Source organism: Hyla sarda, chromosome 5, assembly GCF_029499605.1.
Source record: "Hyla sarda isolate aHylSar1 chromosome 5, aHylSar1.hap1, whole genome shotgun sequence".
Classification (NCBI taxonomy): Eukaryota; Metazoa; Chordata; class Amphibia; order Anura; family Hylidae; genus Hyla; species Hyla sarda.
The window spans coordinates 215,466,756-215,483,285 of NC_079193.1; the positions used below are offsets into that span (position 1 = coordinate 215,466,756).

At 44.6% G+C, this 16,530-nt stretch overlaps 1 protein-coding gene and 1 long non-coding RNA gene across 4 annotated transcripts in view; one reads left to right on the forward strand and one right to left on the reverse strand.

The window, feature by feature from the left end:
- Window positions 1-12,242, forward strand: part of LY86 (lymphocyte antigen 86) — a 78,671-nt gene extending 66,429 nt beyond the window's left edge. Inside the window, exons 2-6 of one of the 3 annotated variants that reach the window (XM_056521097.1) lie at window positions 1,856-1,942; window positions 3,959-4,087; window positions 7,958-8,010; window positions 10,870-10,901; window positions 11,863-12,238. In XM_056521097.1, the coding sequence (XP_056377072.1) occupies window positions 1,856-1,942; window positions 3,959-4,087; window positions 7,958-8,010; window positions 10,870-10,893 (293 nt within the window). In that variant the 3' untranslated portion in view covers window positions 10,894-10,901; window positions 11,863-12,238. Of the gene's footprint in view, window positions 1-1,855; window positions 1,943-3,958; window positions 4,088-7,957; window positions 8,011-10,869; window positions 10,902-11,862 lie in introns of all 3 variants that reach the window. The other 2 variants (XM_056521096.1, XM_056521095.1) reach the window with 2 other exon arrangements.
- On the reverse strand, window positions 1,634-12,253 carry LOC130273784 (uncharacterized). Its single transcript, XR_008844121.1, has 3 exons — window positions 12,116-12,253; window positions 4,015-4,067; window positions 1,634-1,902 (listed from the first exon to the last, which is right to left on the reverse strand). It is a non-coding gene; the product is annotated as an uncharacterized LOC130273784 (long non-coding RNA).
- Between the last annotated feature and the right edge of the window lie 4,277 nt (window positions 12,254-16,530).

A 16,530-nucleotide genomic window follows, 5' to 3' on the forward strand; every position in this document is an offset into this window, starting at 1 on the left:
AAGAGCTCTTTACATCGCTATAGGGAGCTTTGTTTCTCTTTCTGTGCCAGTTACTGAGGAAATGTGAAGATGTTGAATAATTAAGAATTAACTGTAAAATCTGAAAGAACGCATCAGAAAGTGGGTATAGTGAAATTTTGGACCCGGTTTCCTTTGTACAGCCTTAAAGGTCCTGTTAGGCTATGCGCTCTGGCCTCACACTGGCCGTGAGCGCATGGTCCCCTTACCTTCTGCTGCCGACAGGGCTGGGACTCGCATCGCAGGACGCACATGCATGCAACCCCAGTCTGTCACTCTCCGGGTGTTTCTCCTGCCTCTGCCTCTCTGCTCCGGCGCACGTGTCCCTGTCCCTTAGGGCGTGTGCACGCCGGAGCTTTAAGATTTAAAGGGCCAGTACGCTCATTAATGTAACCCCCTGTTGCTTATTCATAAATTCCTCCACCCTCCTCAGTTCTCTGCCAGATCTTTGTTGCCTTGTGCCCCAGAGAAAGCGTTTCATTGTATTGTATTGCATTGCCTTCCCGTGTACCAGATCTCCTGCTCTTGTGACTTGACCTTGCTCCTCTGCTGCCTGACTACTGAACTCCTGCTACGTCCCAACTACGCTACTGTGCCTCCTGCCCTGACCTACTGCTATCCTGACTACGAGTTGTCTAATCCCTCCTGTGCCTCGCATCTCCTCAGCCTCCTGTGTGGTCGAGCCGTGCCAGGGGTAGCGACCTGGGTGTTGCCTGCAGCTGCAAGCCCATCCTGCTTTGCGGCAGGCTCTGGTGAAGACCAGCGGCATCTTAGACTCCGCTCCCTGGTACGGTCCGAGTCATCTGCCACACAGGTCCAGCGGATCCACATACACAGGAGTTCCTGTCTTTAGAAACGTGAGTGTTACAGGTCCAAAGGATCCTAAAAGGTATGCTGCACCTTGAATGTTAGCCATGTGGCTATGGAGTTTGTGTCTAATCCCATGTATTTGAAGAAATACATTGACGTGGTATCAGATAGCAGAAGGTGCTCACCCCTGAATGCAGTTATGCATAGATACTGGGGGGCAGAGCCTGCACTTGTGGTCAGTTGCTATGGGCAATCCCCAGCAAAAAATGCATACAATGGAGGATGCCTGCAAATGACCACAAGTACCACAATGGCATCCTGCACAAAATAAATAGGTGTGGATGTAAAACAATCAAAATAATCTATGTGGAATATAGGTGCACTACTGTGGTAGATGTAACAATGACATTGGCTAACCCTCAAAACTGATATTAAAATTTAGACATTAGCCAGTATATCCTTATATGAAGGACATACTAGATCCCTCACACCAACACCAAGGGACCTATTACTGCTGTAATTGCCCACTGGCCCCTGGTTTTGCTTATCATGCACAGGTAGGTTAGTGTTAGGTCCCATGCCACTTGAGAAACCTTGGCGTTGGTGTGTGGGCTCAGGTATGTCCTTCATCTAAGGATATACTGGCTAATGTCTCAATTTTAATATCAGTTTTGAGGGTTAGCCAATGTCATTGTTTACATCTACCACAGTAGTGCACCTATATTCCACAATAGATTATTTTAATCCTATGTATTTGTATGAAGTGGAATAGTATGAGGTGAAACAGGAAAAGTCATAGGTTTGCAGAGGCATTCCACACGTCAAGGAGCATCAGTTGGATCCTTTACTCATTAACTTCCTTCATCAGGTCAGTGTCTATATGCAAACAAACACACCAGGAGATTTCTACTATTTCTTAAAGAAGATGAAAATAAGACAATTTTGTTTTCCTTTCAGCTATTGGTTTGATATATAGTATAGTTGTTGTTTTTTTTTAATCCAGCTTAAACACTTTTTTTTATTACAGATCCTTTGCAAGATGTAGGAATCAGCTTTAATCCTTGTTCCAGAAATCTTAAACAAAATATAATAGCCAAAGTTGGATTAATTTTAAGTAAGTATATGTAGAATATTTCTTCCATATTGATTGTGAAATGTTTATTCTAAGTTATGCAAACAAATAAAACAATGTATATCACTTGGCCTTTAAAGGAGTACTCTGGTGGAAAAAGTTATTATAATTTTTTTTCCAAATCAACTGGTTCCAGAAAGTTAAAGTTATTTAATTTCTTCTATTAAAAAATCTTAAAGGGGCATACCAGGAATCAAATATCAGGCATTTTTTTTTCAAAGACCTCTCCCTGTCTGTCTCCAGTTTGGCTGTGGTTCTGCAGCTCAGTTCCATTGAAGTGGAAGGAGCCAAGTTTTAAAACCACACCCAAAGTGGAGACAGACAGGGTGCGGTTCCCATATGGTAAAAACGTAGTGTGAACCCACCCTAATGCTTACTGTATTTATCAGATGCTGTATGCTCCAGAGGAAGTTGTATAGTCTTTTCTGTCTGACCACAGTGTGCTCATCTGACACCTCTGCCCATGTCAGAAACTGTCCAGAGCAGAAGCAAATCCCCGTAGTAAACCTCTCCTGCTCTGGACAGTTCCTGACACAGACAGCGGTGTCAGCAGAGAGCACTGTGGTCAGACAGAAAAGAACAACTCAACTTGGTACCATTTTTTGCATTGAAATTTCACATCTCCCCCCGCCCACTTCACATCTCCCCCTGTCACATTCCCCCTCCCTTGCCACATTCCCCCCCCCTTATCACATTCTCCTCCCCTTTTTTCACATCCCCCCGTGTCACATCCCCCCCTTGTCACATTCTCCTCCCCCTGTCACATCTGCCCCTTGTCACATTCTTCCCCCTTGTCACATTCCCCCCTCTGTCACATTCTTCCTCCCCCTTATCACATCCCCCCCCCCTTATCACATTCTCCCCTCCCCCCTTTGTTACGTCCCCCCCCCCTTGTCACATTTCCCCCTGTCATATTCCCCCCCTTATCACATTCCCCCCTTATCACATTCCCCCCTTATTACATTTCCCCCCTTTTCACATTCCCCCTCCCCCCCTTTGTCACGTTCCCCCCCCCTTTGTCACATTTCCCCCTGTCACATACCCCCCCTTATCACATTCCCCCCTCCCCCCCCCCCTTTGTCACATTCTCCCCCCCTTTGTCACATCCTTCCCCCCCTTTGACACATTCTTTCCCCCCCTTTGTCACATTTCCCCCTGTCACATTCCCCCTCCCCTTATCACATTCCCCCCTCCCCCCCTATGTCACATTCTCCCCCCCCCCCTTTGTCACATTTCCCCCTGTCACATTCCCCCTCCCCTTATCACATTCCCCCCTCCCCCCCTTTGTCACATTCTCCCCCCCCCCCCCCTTTTCATCCCACCATGTCACCTTTTCTTGTTCGGTAGTAACATACACTAGGTTTGCCGGTTATATTTCAAACCTAGTGTATTTGTTGTAGAACAAGTCCTTTCCCCTTCAGCCAATCACAGGCTTTACACCACTGCGACCTATGATTGGCTGAAAAGGGAAAGGTCCTACAAGATGAATACTGAAGAGAGGACACCCCGGACTGTACGGAGGGGAAGGGCATCTGCAGGGACCGGGACTAGGTGAGCAGAAGTTTTTTGTGTTTTTTCTACCAGGGTGCCTCCAGCTGTTGTGAAACTATCACTCCCAGCATGCCCGGACAGCCTTTGGCTGTTCGGGCATGCTGAGAGTTGTAGTTTTATAACAGCTGGAGGCCCCCTGGTAGGGAAACACTGACTTTTAGTATTTTGTCTTTACCTGCTCTGGCTGGCCCCCCACCACGGGAGCCGACCCGAGCAGATAATCGCATGTTTTCCTGGGGGCTGTATCGCTATATTGCAGAAAGCAAAAATCGCGATTCCATTGCTTTTGCGATATATAGTGCAGCCCGGCCGGGAACTCTGGGACTCGGGGTTACTGCTCCTGGCAGGGAAAATTAGCCCCGAGTCACGCTCGGGATAACCGCTAAGAAGGTTAACAAACTTTAAGAAAAGGAAAAATATTTAACAAACTTTTTTTTGCCATTTCAGGGCAAGATGTAAATTTGCTTTACTCAAATACAAAGATTTATTACAAAGGAACATACCTATTCCATGAGGAAAAACCCTTATGTGAGAAAACAGCCCCTCAGTTTTCATTCTGTGGAAAGAAAAAAGGAGGTAACATAAATTACATATTTACAGATTTATATATATATAAATCAACAGGCTCCAGGAAGTTAAACAGATTTGTAAATTACTTCTATTTAAAAATCTTAATCCTTCCAATAATTATCAGCTGCTGAAATTGAGTTGTTCTTTTCTGTCTGGCAACAGTGCTCTCTGCTGACATCTCTGCTTGTCTCGGGAACTGCACATAGTAGAAGAGGTTTGCTATGGGGATCATAGGCGTGCGCACGGGGTGTGCCGGGTGTGCCTGGGCACACCCTAATCAAGCCCAGGCTCCCGTCAAATTCGGGATATCCAGGGAGCGTAGGAATCGGGGGGACACATCCCACCCAGAAAATCATGCAGGGGGACAGATCATGGGGGAATCCTCCCCAGTTCTGCCCGCAGACTTTGCTGTATTATATGCTCCCTGAGTCTATTTAACCCAGGGAGGCATTTATAGCTGGTCACTCACAGCCGGAGCTTCTGAACTGTGTGCGCACAGAGTTCAGAGAAGGCCGTGACCCCTTCCCAGACGCAGGCGCTGATGACGTCAATCATCAGCGCCTGTACTGTGGAGAAGAAAGAACGCGGCCCGGCTCTTCGGGAGATCGCTGCGTGGGACTAGGTGAGTTTTTTTTGTTATTTTCTTCGGTACTTTGGGATGGGGAATCGTGTGGGGTGGTGACCCGGTGGGGGGGGGGGTGACCTGGGGGGGGGCTTTTAGTCACAATACACAGTGTTACTTCACACTTACTCTACAGCAGTTTTTCCCAACCAGGGTGCCTCCAGATGTTGCAAAACTACAACTCCCAGCATGCCTGGACAGCCTTTGGCTGTCCAGGCATGCTGGGAGTTGTAGTTTTGCAACACCTGGAGGCACCCTGGTTGGGAAACACTGCTGTACTGGACCCTTTTCACATAGACACGCTATTATGCAGTTACTTCTATGAATTTTTATTACTGCTCTTTATTTTGCAGTCCAATTATATGTGAATTAATGTCCTTTTGTATGTTTAGTTCACAAATAGAGCAACTGATGGAGTCCACTTCATACAATCATAGATGCAGAGCCTCTAGTGCAGTGGTCTCCAACCTGCGGACCTCCAGATGTTGCAAAACTACAACTCCTAGCATGCCCGGACAGCCAACGGCTGTCAGGGCATGCTGGGAGTTGTAGTTTTGCAACATCTGGAGGTCCGTAGGTTGAAGACCACTGCTCTAGTGTTATTCAAAGTGCATATATAATTAGGTGTTACTGTTTTTTTGTGTAAACTGCGCATTCATAAACATAAGATGCATAACTTTGCCTTGATGTCAGGACCCTTCTTGTATAATTGCACAAAGTCCTGTGTATTACATGGGGTCCCTATATTAGCACCAGGTAATGTATTCACTGTTCACTTTCTTGCAGATGTCCCAACACTGCGCTATTGCACTGGTGCCCGTCACTCCATTTCCTAATCCACATATGTACACACTACACAGCTTCCTTTGTTATGCATTGGCTGCAGATCGTATAACACTAGGCCATTGCACTTCGCTGTTTCCTAGGTAGTGGTAGCTGGTTTCAAGTATTTGGGCTCTGTTCACATTGCCATAGGTGATCCTACATGCTTTAATTAATCAGGGATCACGTTGTAGCGTGTATTCTTCTAATATCGCTTCACGGCCACCAGTGACGGGCACTAATGCAATAGCGCAGTGTTGGGACGTGAACAGTGAATACATTACCTGGTGCTAATATAGGGACCCGATGTAATACACAGGACTTTGTGCAATTATACAAGGGTCCTGACATCAAGGCAAAGTTATGCATCTTATGTTTATGAATGCGCAGTTTACACAAAATGTGAAACAGTAACACCTAATTATATATGCACTTTGAATAACACTAGAGGCTCTGCATCTATGATTGTACGAAGTGACTCTATCAGTTGCTCTATTTGTGAACTAAACATACAAAGTGTGAAGTAACACTGTGTATTGTGATCTGACTTTGCCTACATGCTATCTACCTAGCTATCAACTACCAATCCACTTAGCTACCAACTGACCTAGCTAGCTAAAAACCAACCTACATACCTTTTATAGGCACTGATTTGAATAGGGACCTTCCATATGATAAAATATACCTTTTATTAAGTTCCATTTAACCCCTTAACGATGAAGGACGTAAATGTACGTCCTGATGACGTGGTACTTGATGCACCAGGACGTACATTTACGTCCTAAGCATAACCACGGGCATCGGAGCGATGCCCGGATCATGTGCGGCAGGTCCCGGCTGTTGATCGCAGCCAGGGACCCGCCGGTAATGGCCGACATATACGCGTGCGGCGTGAGTTTGTTCTTTAGGGTGCACACCCTAATGCAATAGGCTGCGCACGCCTATGATGGGGATTTTCTTCTACTCTGGACAGTTCCCGAGACACGTGTTATCACAGAGCACTTAGACCTAAAAGAACAACTCAACTTCAGCTCATAAGTACTGAAAGGATTAAGATTTTTTTTAATAGAAGTAATTTACAAATCTGTTTAACTTTCTGGAGCCAGTTGATATATAAATAAAAGTTTTTTTTCCTAGATAACCCCTTAGATCTTATAGAGCATCCTTGGGACAGGGTAAAAGCACTAGTATAGAACATGTCAGTACCTGCAGATAGTAGTGGTTGCAACCATCACCTTCTTTACCCTACCAACTAAAAGAATAATATACTATATTAATTATATATGTGTGTAATGTATGTGTGTATTCAAATAGAAAAAAACAGACATGGTTGCACATCTACAACATGCACAGTGATCTAAGGCTTCTGTGGGGAGGCGCGGCCCAGGGTCTGATCAGACGCATTGGGGCTGCTCTACCAATTGGCTGTTCCCCCTGTGGGCACTAGTGTGGCGGATGTCATGGTCACCACTCAGTGCAGCACCATTTTATGTTAGGGATGTTAGGGACCCACTACTTACAGTTGGCCATGACGTGGCCAGCAGGCTTGGACTTCATGATCATAAAGTACACTAACTAACTGTGAGTTTAATACATTTTGCTGAGAAGCCTTAGATTACTGTGCATGTTGTTAGATGGGCAACCATGTCTGCTTTTGTCTCTATTTGAATTAACACATATAAATATATATATATATATATATATATATATATATATATATATATAAATCAGTATTATATAAATAATACTAGAATTGAGAGAAATAGTAGAAAATGCTTTTATTATATAATTTAAATAGAAAAAAAACATAAAAAAATTGAAGATTAGAGAATGTATAAAACAGTATCACACAATTACATATATTTACTTACATAATTATGTAGACAAATAAAAGGTTGTATTGCTTAAAAATACTGAGAATTTATTTTAGCAAACACTCTAGTAGGTTCTGTATTTTCTGCATACAGAATATATACTCACGGGCCACCTTAAGGGCCCATTCACACAGAGGAATTTCTTAGCAAAACCCAGAAAAATTCAGCTTGGAAATTTCGGTGCAGCAGCCTCCCATTGTTTTCAACTGGATTCTGCTGCACCATACACATGGCAGAGTTTCTGCAGCATAAAATTCTGTAGCAGAAATTCAAGTTTGGATCTCTGCTGAAATAATAAACATGTCCATTTTTTTAGTGGAATCCACCAGGACATACAATACCGTCAATGGAGACAGCGTCTATATGTGTGGCCCTAGCACCGACTTCCCGTCTGTGTCTTACTCAAGTCCCTGATATCTGCCAGCATCAGGACCCTATAGACACTGAAAGCTAGCCTCATATGGATGTGTAGATGCACCAAACATCCTGATGCTACATGGTGTTTGCTACAAGTGATTGTTTACATGATGTGATCTAACATTTACTTTTTTTTTCTAGAATTTATATTTTACAATCATTCAGTAAGATTTGGAATTTCATCTCTACCCAAAGTAAGATTTTTTGTTTGTTTATTTATGTATGTATATTTATCAATTAAATAACTTTAATATAGTAAAAATGCATAATTACAACTTCCATCATGACCGTATAGCGAAAGGCTGCCTGGGCATGCTTGGTGTGTTTTTTGCAACAACTGGAGGCACCGTGGTAGGGAAAACCTGTTGTAGACAATGCTCTCTGAGCTAAGTCTGGAATTATCACTAATATATTAGAATAATAAAAGATTGTGCAACTGCTGCAGAATATTGCCTAGATAATTAATAACTCCTTTCCCCAACAGCAAATTTATATCTTCAAAATGGTGAGAAATAAAGATCTAGAGATGAGTATAAAATGGAAACACAAATATATGTAAACTATAAGTTAAATACTGGTGCCAGAAAATTGTCCAGATTTGAAAATCTTAATCCTTCCAGTACTTATCAGGTGATACTACAGAGGAAGTTGAGTAGTTCTTTCCAGTCTGATCACAGTGCTCTCCGCTACCACCTCTGTTCATGTCAGGAACTGTCCAGAGCAGGAATGGTTTGCTATGGGGATTTGTTTATGTTCTGGACAGTTCCTGAAATTGACAGTGGTGGCAGCAGAGAGCACTGTGATCAGACTGGAAATAACTACACAACTTCCTCTGTAGTATACAGCAGCTGATAAGTACTGAATGGCTTAAGATTTTTAAATAGAAGTAATTTACAAATCTGTATAACTTTCTGGCACCAATGTATTTGAAAACATTTCTTTTTCCTCCAGAGTACCCTCATTAAGTTTTTATTTTTATTTAAAATCAGAAATCCTCTTTAAATCCTTTTAACTTTTGGCAGCAGTGTTTTTCATCTGCTCCCTCAAAGCATCATAACTTTTTTGTTTTCTGTAAACATTTTTTTTTGTAGGAGGAGTTATTTTTTAACAGTACCATTTATTATACCATATAATGCATTGAGAAACTTTAACCTGTTTCCAACCCTTGCATTCTGATTCATGGCTAAGGTTTTCTTCCTTCTCACCATAATGTTCAAAATTTTCCACTAAGTTCTATTAGGTCTTATGAAGTTTTTAGGGGTTTCATATTGACAAGTTCACGCATAGCAATGTTTATAATCCCATAGAAAATGTATGGAGCAGCAGCCACCCATGTGCTACTGCTCCATTAACTTGGGGACCTCCGTTCCGAAGATCAGTGAGGGTCCCAGGGGTCAGATCCCAGCAATCAGATACTTACAGTATCCTTAGTTCAGTGAATTAGTAAGTAGTTTGAATCCTGTGGATAGTTGATAACATTGATAACCTCTAACCTCTTAAGGACACACGCCATAAATTTACGGCACTGCGGGCTTATACTTTGCACACAGAGAAGTACATTTACAGGAAATGCACTTGCTTCACAGTTGGTGAGTTAACCTACTAGATGCCTTGATTAATGTAATGGCATCTAAAAGGAAAATGAAGGTGCCTTCGGGGGGGGGGGGGGGGGGATCAAGGCGGTTCGATTGCAATCAAGGCGGTTCGATTAGCTTTGCACAAGCTGTCAATGCAAGCTGTACAAGAAGATTGCCAACAGTACTGATCAATACAGTGATCCCTCAACTTACAATGGCCTCAGGTTACAGTATTCTCAACATACAATGGTCTTTTCTGGACCATTGTAACTTGAAACCAGACTCAACATACAATGCTACAGACAGTCCAGATCTGTGAAACATGTCAATGGCTGGAAGAACCGACCAATCAAAATGGGCATTCACTGGTAAACACCTGTATTACTGAAGTGCATGCACTGACTGGTGTCTGGTAGCACCCCCTACAGTACAGGGAGGTATTACATGTTCTGTACTCTTTACCTGTGCAGGGTTAGCTGCTCCTTTGGACACCAGGTGAGGGAGGCTCCATTTTACATATTTAGGACATTGCATGTACTGTAAAGGACCCTGAAGAAGCTCCTGTCCTCTACATAGACCAGCGTTTCCCAACCGGGGTGCCTCCAGCTGTTGCAAAACTACAACTCCTAGCATGCCCGGACAGCCTTTGGCTGTCTGGGCATGCTGGGAGTTGTAGTTTTGCAACAGCTGGAGGCACCCCGGTTGGGAAACGCTAACATAGACAGTGATTTACAGCTCTCAGCAGCTCTTTCTTACTTTTATATGTAAAGGACTTGCTTTATCTATATTAGTTATCTACTTATTTTTGTTTAGTCCTGACTTTTTCCTATTTTTGGATGAATTTTGGTGGCTTCAGAACCAATTACCAGGTTTCCATAGAGGTATGGTCTCAGCATACAATGGTTTCAACATACAATGGTCATCCTGGAACTGATTAATATTGTAACTTGAGGGACCACTGTACTTTATTACATTTTTGGTCATATCCTATGTCAGAAGAAATTAATAAAAAGCAGTAAAACAAATTGAATAAAAACTACAGTTCAAGGTGCAAAACAGTTAACACTCATTCAGCCTAGTATATGAAAAAATAATAGAAATCCATGCCATTTTGTGGCGATTTTACCATGATTTTGCAAAATGTAAAAAAATATATATATATATATATATATATATATATATATATCTGTAGTTCTTTAGGTGTTCTGGGGAACCTCTTAAGGATGGGGCCTGCCCCCCTAATGCAGACTCTGGTCCTGGAGGAAGTTGTGGTGATCTTTCCAATATGTCACAGTGCTCCATGTTGATACCCATGCTCATGCTCATAGCAGAAAGTGTCCAATGCAGGAGTAAGCCCATAGAGCAAACTTTTTCATTCTCCTGCTTCGGACACTTCCTAACACAGACAGAGATGGCAGCAGGGAGTATTGTTTTGGATTGGAAAAAAACTATATGACTTCCTTCTTTATTTTGCAGATCTGGACAGTTATGCAAATATAATACTTTTGGTATGTTTTACTACTTTAATAGCCATATTCTGATACCTATAGCTGTCATTTTTCCTGGTTCCATTTTGAGGGCGCACATTTTTGGAAAGCAAGAAAAACAGGGTAAAACAGCCTTGATAAAATATATCTCTGATCGCTGCCAATATAGGTGGGTGTCACTAAACAAGTATAGCGAAGGCTCAAATCCTTGGCCTGTTCCATACAATCTCCCTATCACTTTAACATAGATGTATGTCAAATGTTGGGGTGGGGGTTAACAGTTGCATGGCTCAGTTTCTTAGTTTTACCATGGAGCCTTAAAGGGGTACTCCGCCCCTAGATATCTTATCCTCTATCCAAAGGATAGGGGATAAGATGTCAGATCGCCGCGGTCCCGCTGCTGGGGACCCCGGGGATCCCCGCTGCGGCACCCCGCTATCATTACTGTGAGATCTCTCTGCACGTAGTGACGGGCAATACAGGGGCCGGAGCATCGTTACATCACGGCTCCTCCCCTCGTGATGTCACGGCCCGCCCCCTCCCATAGACTTGCATTAAGGGGACGGGCTGTGATGTCATGAGGGGCGGGGCCATGACGTCACGCTGCTCCGGCCCCTGTATCGCCCGTCATTACGCACAGAGCAAACTCGCTCTGTGTAGTAATGATGGCGGGGTGCCACAGCGGCGATCCCCGGGGTCCCCAGCAGCGGGACTGCGGCAATCTAACATCTTATCCCCTATCCTTTGGATAGGGGATAAGATGCCAGGGGCGGAGTACCCCTTTAAAGATTACTAATCGTGCTTCTTACAAAATGCATTAAAAAAAACTGCATAAAAACCTGACTGTAATAAAATATTTAAAAGGCTGCAGGTCCTTGTAGAACATAACTTAACTAAGATATAATAGTTACAGCAGCAAAAAGTTGGAGCCTTTTGTAATTGTAATTTAACTGTTGATTTTCTCTTCCGGTATCTTTTGCAGGGAGAATATCTCATACTGTTGGAGTTTGTGAATGAACAGAATTATAAAATAGCTTGTGTAAACTTCACTGTATACAGTAATCCTCTAGATTGATCCATTGGTAATGGCAGTAAAATCTATATTAAAATGTCTAAATGTAATCATATGAGCTAGGCTCTGTTCTCATTTAGGATTAGCTGATTTGGCTTTAAAAAGAATGGAAGTAATGACACTAATGTGAACAGAGCCTTACCAGTAATAATGTAATACTCACTTTGATCTACCGTGAAGTATTCTATGTGATGAAGCAATGATTCCAGCCTCCCCAGCATGACATACTCAGTTCAGTATTCCGTATTCAATCCTTTATTTAAATAAAGCACCAAATTATAAACACATTTTGTATTTAAACTCATTAAAATCATTCAATGAAAAGATATAGGGGGAGATTTATCAAAACCTGTCCAGAGGAAAAATTGCTGAGTTGCCCATAGCAACCAATCAGATCACTTCTTTCATTTTTGAAGAGGCCTCTGAGGGAATGAAAGAAGCGATCTGATTGGTTGCTATGGGCAACTCAGCAACTTTTCCTCTGGACAGGTTTTGATAAATCTCCCCCATAATATTTGCATACATAGTATGGCACTGTAATGTCCCAGTACAGGACATGGTCCTGCGCTAAACTTAGGCCCTGTCAGGTTGAGTCCCTCAGTGACCTGGGTGCTCTCTATGTATAGCAGGGGTCCTCAAACTACGGCCCGCGGGCCACATGCGGCCTGCGGAGCGCATTTACCCGGCCCGCCGGGCGTTTTTGACTCAGGACATCCATGTGTTCTGAAATATGCTTTCGGAACACAAGGATGCCTCTGTTAAGTCCCTGCGGGCCGCGTTTACTTTAATAAAGCGGGGACCGCCGGGAACAGGCGCACGCAGCAACGTCACTGACGTCCCATGCGTGCGCCCATGGCAACCGAGCGGAGAAGCAGAGAAGCAAGGACGCGCGCTGGAGGTAAGTGTTTACCAGCGGCGCGACCCTTCGATGTTCTGACCACCATTCCTCCGGTCCTGCTATGGCCGGAGCGGTGGTCAGAACGCTGAAATGGGGCAGTACACAGGCGTACAGCCTCCAGCCATACTGTATCGCTGGAGGCTGTATGCCTGTGGGGGAACATACTGCCAACGTAATTTGGGGGACTATATTGCACCTAATGTGGGGGACTATACTGCTAGCCTAATGTGGGGGACTATATTGCACCTAATGTGGGGGAACGTACTGCCAGCCTAATGTGGGGGACTATATTGCACCTAATGTGGGGGGAACTACCCAGTTCCCATTGAAATACTGGTAAGTTGGTTGATTTAACTTGTTCTTCATTTTAAATATTGTATTTATTCCCATTTTGTTTCTTCACTTCAAAATAAAATATATGCAGTGTGCATAGGAATTTGTTCATAGTTTTTTTTTTTTTTTACTCCCGCCCTCCAACGGTCTGAGGGACCGTGAACTGTACCCTGTTTAAAAAGTTTGAGGACCCCTGATGTATAGTCAGTATGTTAATGTATAGACAGTATAAAGGACCTTTGGAGGACTAATGTAATTGTCAAAAGGACCTGTGAGATGTTACATGTTAACCAGAGAGCACCAGCTTAACACATGACCCGCAGCTTGACCTATGGGCTTCTAGTTCAGCCCCCCTTTATAAGGAAGGGAGGTGCTGCAATCTCTCTCTTACACCATCACTCATGCTGAGGAACAGCAAAGCATAGACATCTCAGTGCAAGTGTCCAGCTACCTGGAAGGCCTCAAATCTACAATCACTTCCAGTAAGTCAAGTCTATGTATGCTGTCACTGCCTATAGTCCAGTCAAGCCTAAAGTCAATTATCTAAAGTCTGTTACAAGTATAATTGGTCCCAGCAAGCTGTGAGGTCCTTCTGTGTTCCTGGCTACCTCTCTGGGATCCTGGCCTAGCTGTGAAGATAATAACACCTGTCTGACCTCGGTAAAGCCTCCGTTAAACCATAACCTGGTTGTGGTCTCTCACTTCATTGCCTAGCCATTGGGATAGCGGAGATATCGTTGGGTGGTTCCCGATACCCAAAAACCACTCTGGCGTAACGAACATTAGGGGTTAATAACACCTTGCCCCTGGGATTTATACCATCTGCCCCATCCACCTGCACCGCTACACCCCGTGGTCCCGCCATTCACCGTGTCTCACCACAGCGCCATCTCTCCCCAGAGCTAGGTCTATGTGTGGTGATCCTCTTTGTAATAAAGAGAGGCCAAATTAAATTTTAGCTAGTAAGGGAGAGACCAGAGCCTCAGTAGTAACACAGAATATATGGTGAAACAAAAGTAACCATATACCTCAAGGGGAATACCAGGGTTACTGGTAAATGATGGATAGATGTAAATATTAGTATAAGAGACCGTGCTTCAATTACTAGATTTTATTATATTAAAACTTGAATATGCATAGAAATTGCACCTCCTGTCACAGGGCCCTTGTGGCAGGAACACAGGACTGTCCAGAGTAGGTGAAAATCCCTATAGAAAACATATGCTGCTCTGGACAGTTCCTAAAATGGACAGAGATGTCAGCAGAGAGCACTGTGCTCATGATGTCAGAAGAGAGCACTGTGTTCCAAAAATAAAATAATTTCCTCTGTAGTATTCAGCAGCTAATAAGTACTGGAAGGATTACGATTTTTTAATAGAAGTAATTTACAAATCTGTTTAACTTCCTGGAACCAGTTGATAAAAAAAAAAAAAAAGTTTTCCACCGGAGTACCCCTTTAACCCCGACAGGACCCATGACGTAACGTTACGTCCCGACACCCTGGGTCTTAAGGACCAAGGACGCACATGCGATTTGCGGCTGTTCCGGCGATGCGGGTCACGTGTGACCCGCTGACCCGGAGATACAAGGTGATCGGGGGTGTATGATACACCCCCTATCACCCACTGTATCTATGGGGAGGTGGCGATTTCACCACCCCCCAAGGATCGCTGCTATTGGCTGGACGATCGTCCAGCCAATAGCAGCCGGCAGGGGAGGAGTTAGCATCCTCCTGCAGCTCCCGCAGCTGGCTGGGTTCAGTCAGCGGTCAGAGCTGCTGGAGGAAGCCGGGGACCCCCCCCCCCCCCCTCTGCCGAGATCAGAGCCCCCAGAGAAGAAAAGAAGCCCCCTATAGATCAGGGAACGCATACAGCCCAGGGAAAGGTAGGCTAAATAGTTAAAAATAAAGTTATAAAAAGGGAAAAAAAATTCCCCCCCCCCCCTGACCCCCTAATAGGTCCCCAAGGGTCTTCTGCAGTTTTTCAGTGTGACCCATGCCCTATTAGGGGTTCAGGGCGCTGCATTAGCCCCCCCATTTTTTTTTTTGCCTGCAGCATTTCCCCCCCCCCCCCCATATAACGGTGTGTGATTTCTAATCACACACCGTTATATATAGTATACACCAAGCACACACAAAGTACATAACCCCCCACACACACACACACTCCCTCCCCCCCCCCCCCCCCCTCCACCACCGTAGAAAAAAGTAGATGGCTCGCCGGGCATTTTCGGTAGCGGAGGCATACGCTTTTCTTGCCTCCGACTCCGAATCTGTCAGTGAGGACGATGAAGATCCAACATTTCTGTGTTCTTCATCGTCCTCCTCCTCATCTAGTAGTGATGATGAGCCCCCTGCGTGGCCAGGCGAGGCCACGCACCCCCCATGATAGTGGCCCAGTGGCCAGCACTAGTGCAAGTGGTGATGCCGCTCGTACTAGGAGTCCGACCCCCCAGACAAGTTTACCGGAGCTCCCTTCCGGTGAACCTGTCTGGAGACCCCCAGAGGGTTATCAGCCACAGGTTCCGGAGTTTGTTGGCGACTCCGGAATCCGGATTGACAATTCTGGATTCACTGAAATTGACTATTTCAGTTATTTTTTCAGTAACAGTTTTGTCAGTCACATGGTGGAGCAGATGAATCTGTACGCCAGGCAGTTCATCGCCCACCACCCTGGTTCTTTTTTGGCCAGGTCCAATGAATGGTGCGCCATTGATACAGCAGAAATGAGGACATTTTGGGGCCACTTGCTGCATATGGGCCTGGTCAAAAAGCCCAGTGTCAGACAGTACTGGAGCGGGGACATCCTATACCAGACCCCGCTTTACAGTATGGTCATGACATGGAGGCGGTTCGAGGCCATTTGGAAATGCCTGCATTATGCAGATAATTAGGCATGTCCACCCCGAGGTGATCCCGCCTATGACCGGCTTTACAAAGTGAGGCCGGTCATCGATCACTTAGGGGCCAAATTTTTGGAGGCCTATATACCCCTCAGGGAGCTCTCGGTTGATGAGTCTCTTATCAGTTTTAAGGGGAGACTCATCTTCCGCCAGTATATTCCCTCGAAGCGGGCGCGGTATGGTGTGAAGCTCTATAAACTTTGTGAGAGTACCTCTGGATACACTCTCAAGTTTACAGTGTATGAGGGACGAGATTCCCGTATTGAACCCCCAGATTGTTCCCCCACTCTGGATGTTAGTGGGAAAATCGTTTGGGAGCTTGTGCCCCCATTGCTGGATAAGGGTTACCACATGTACGTGGACAACTTTTATACCAGCATCCCTCTGTTCACATCCCTTGCCGCCAGATCCACGTCCGCTTGTGGGACCGTGCGGAAAAACCAGAG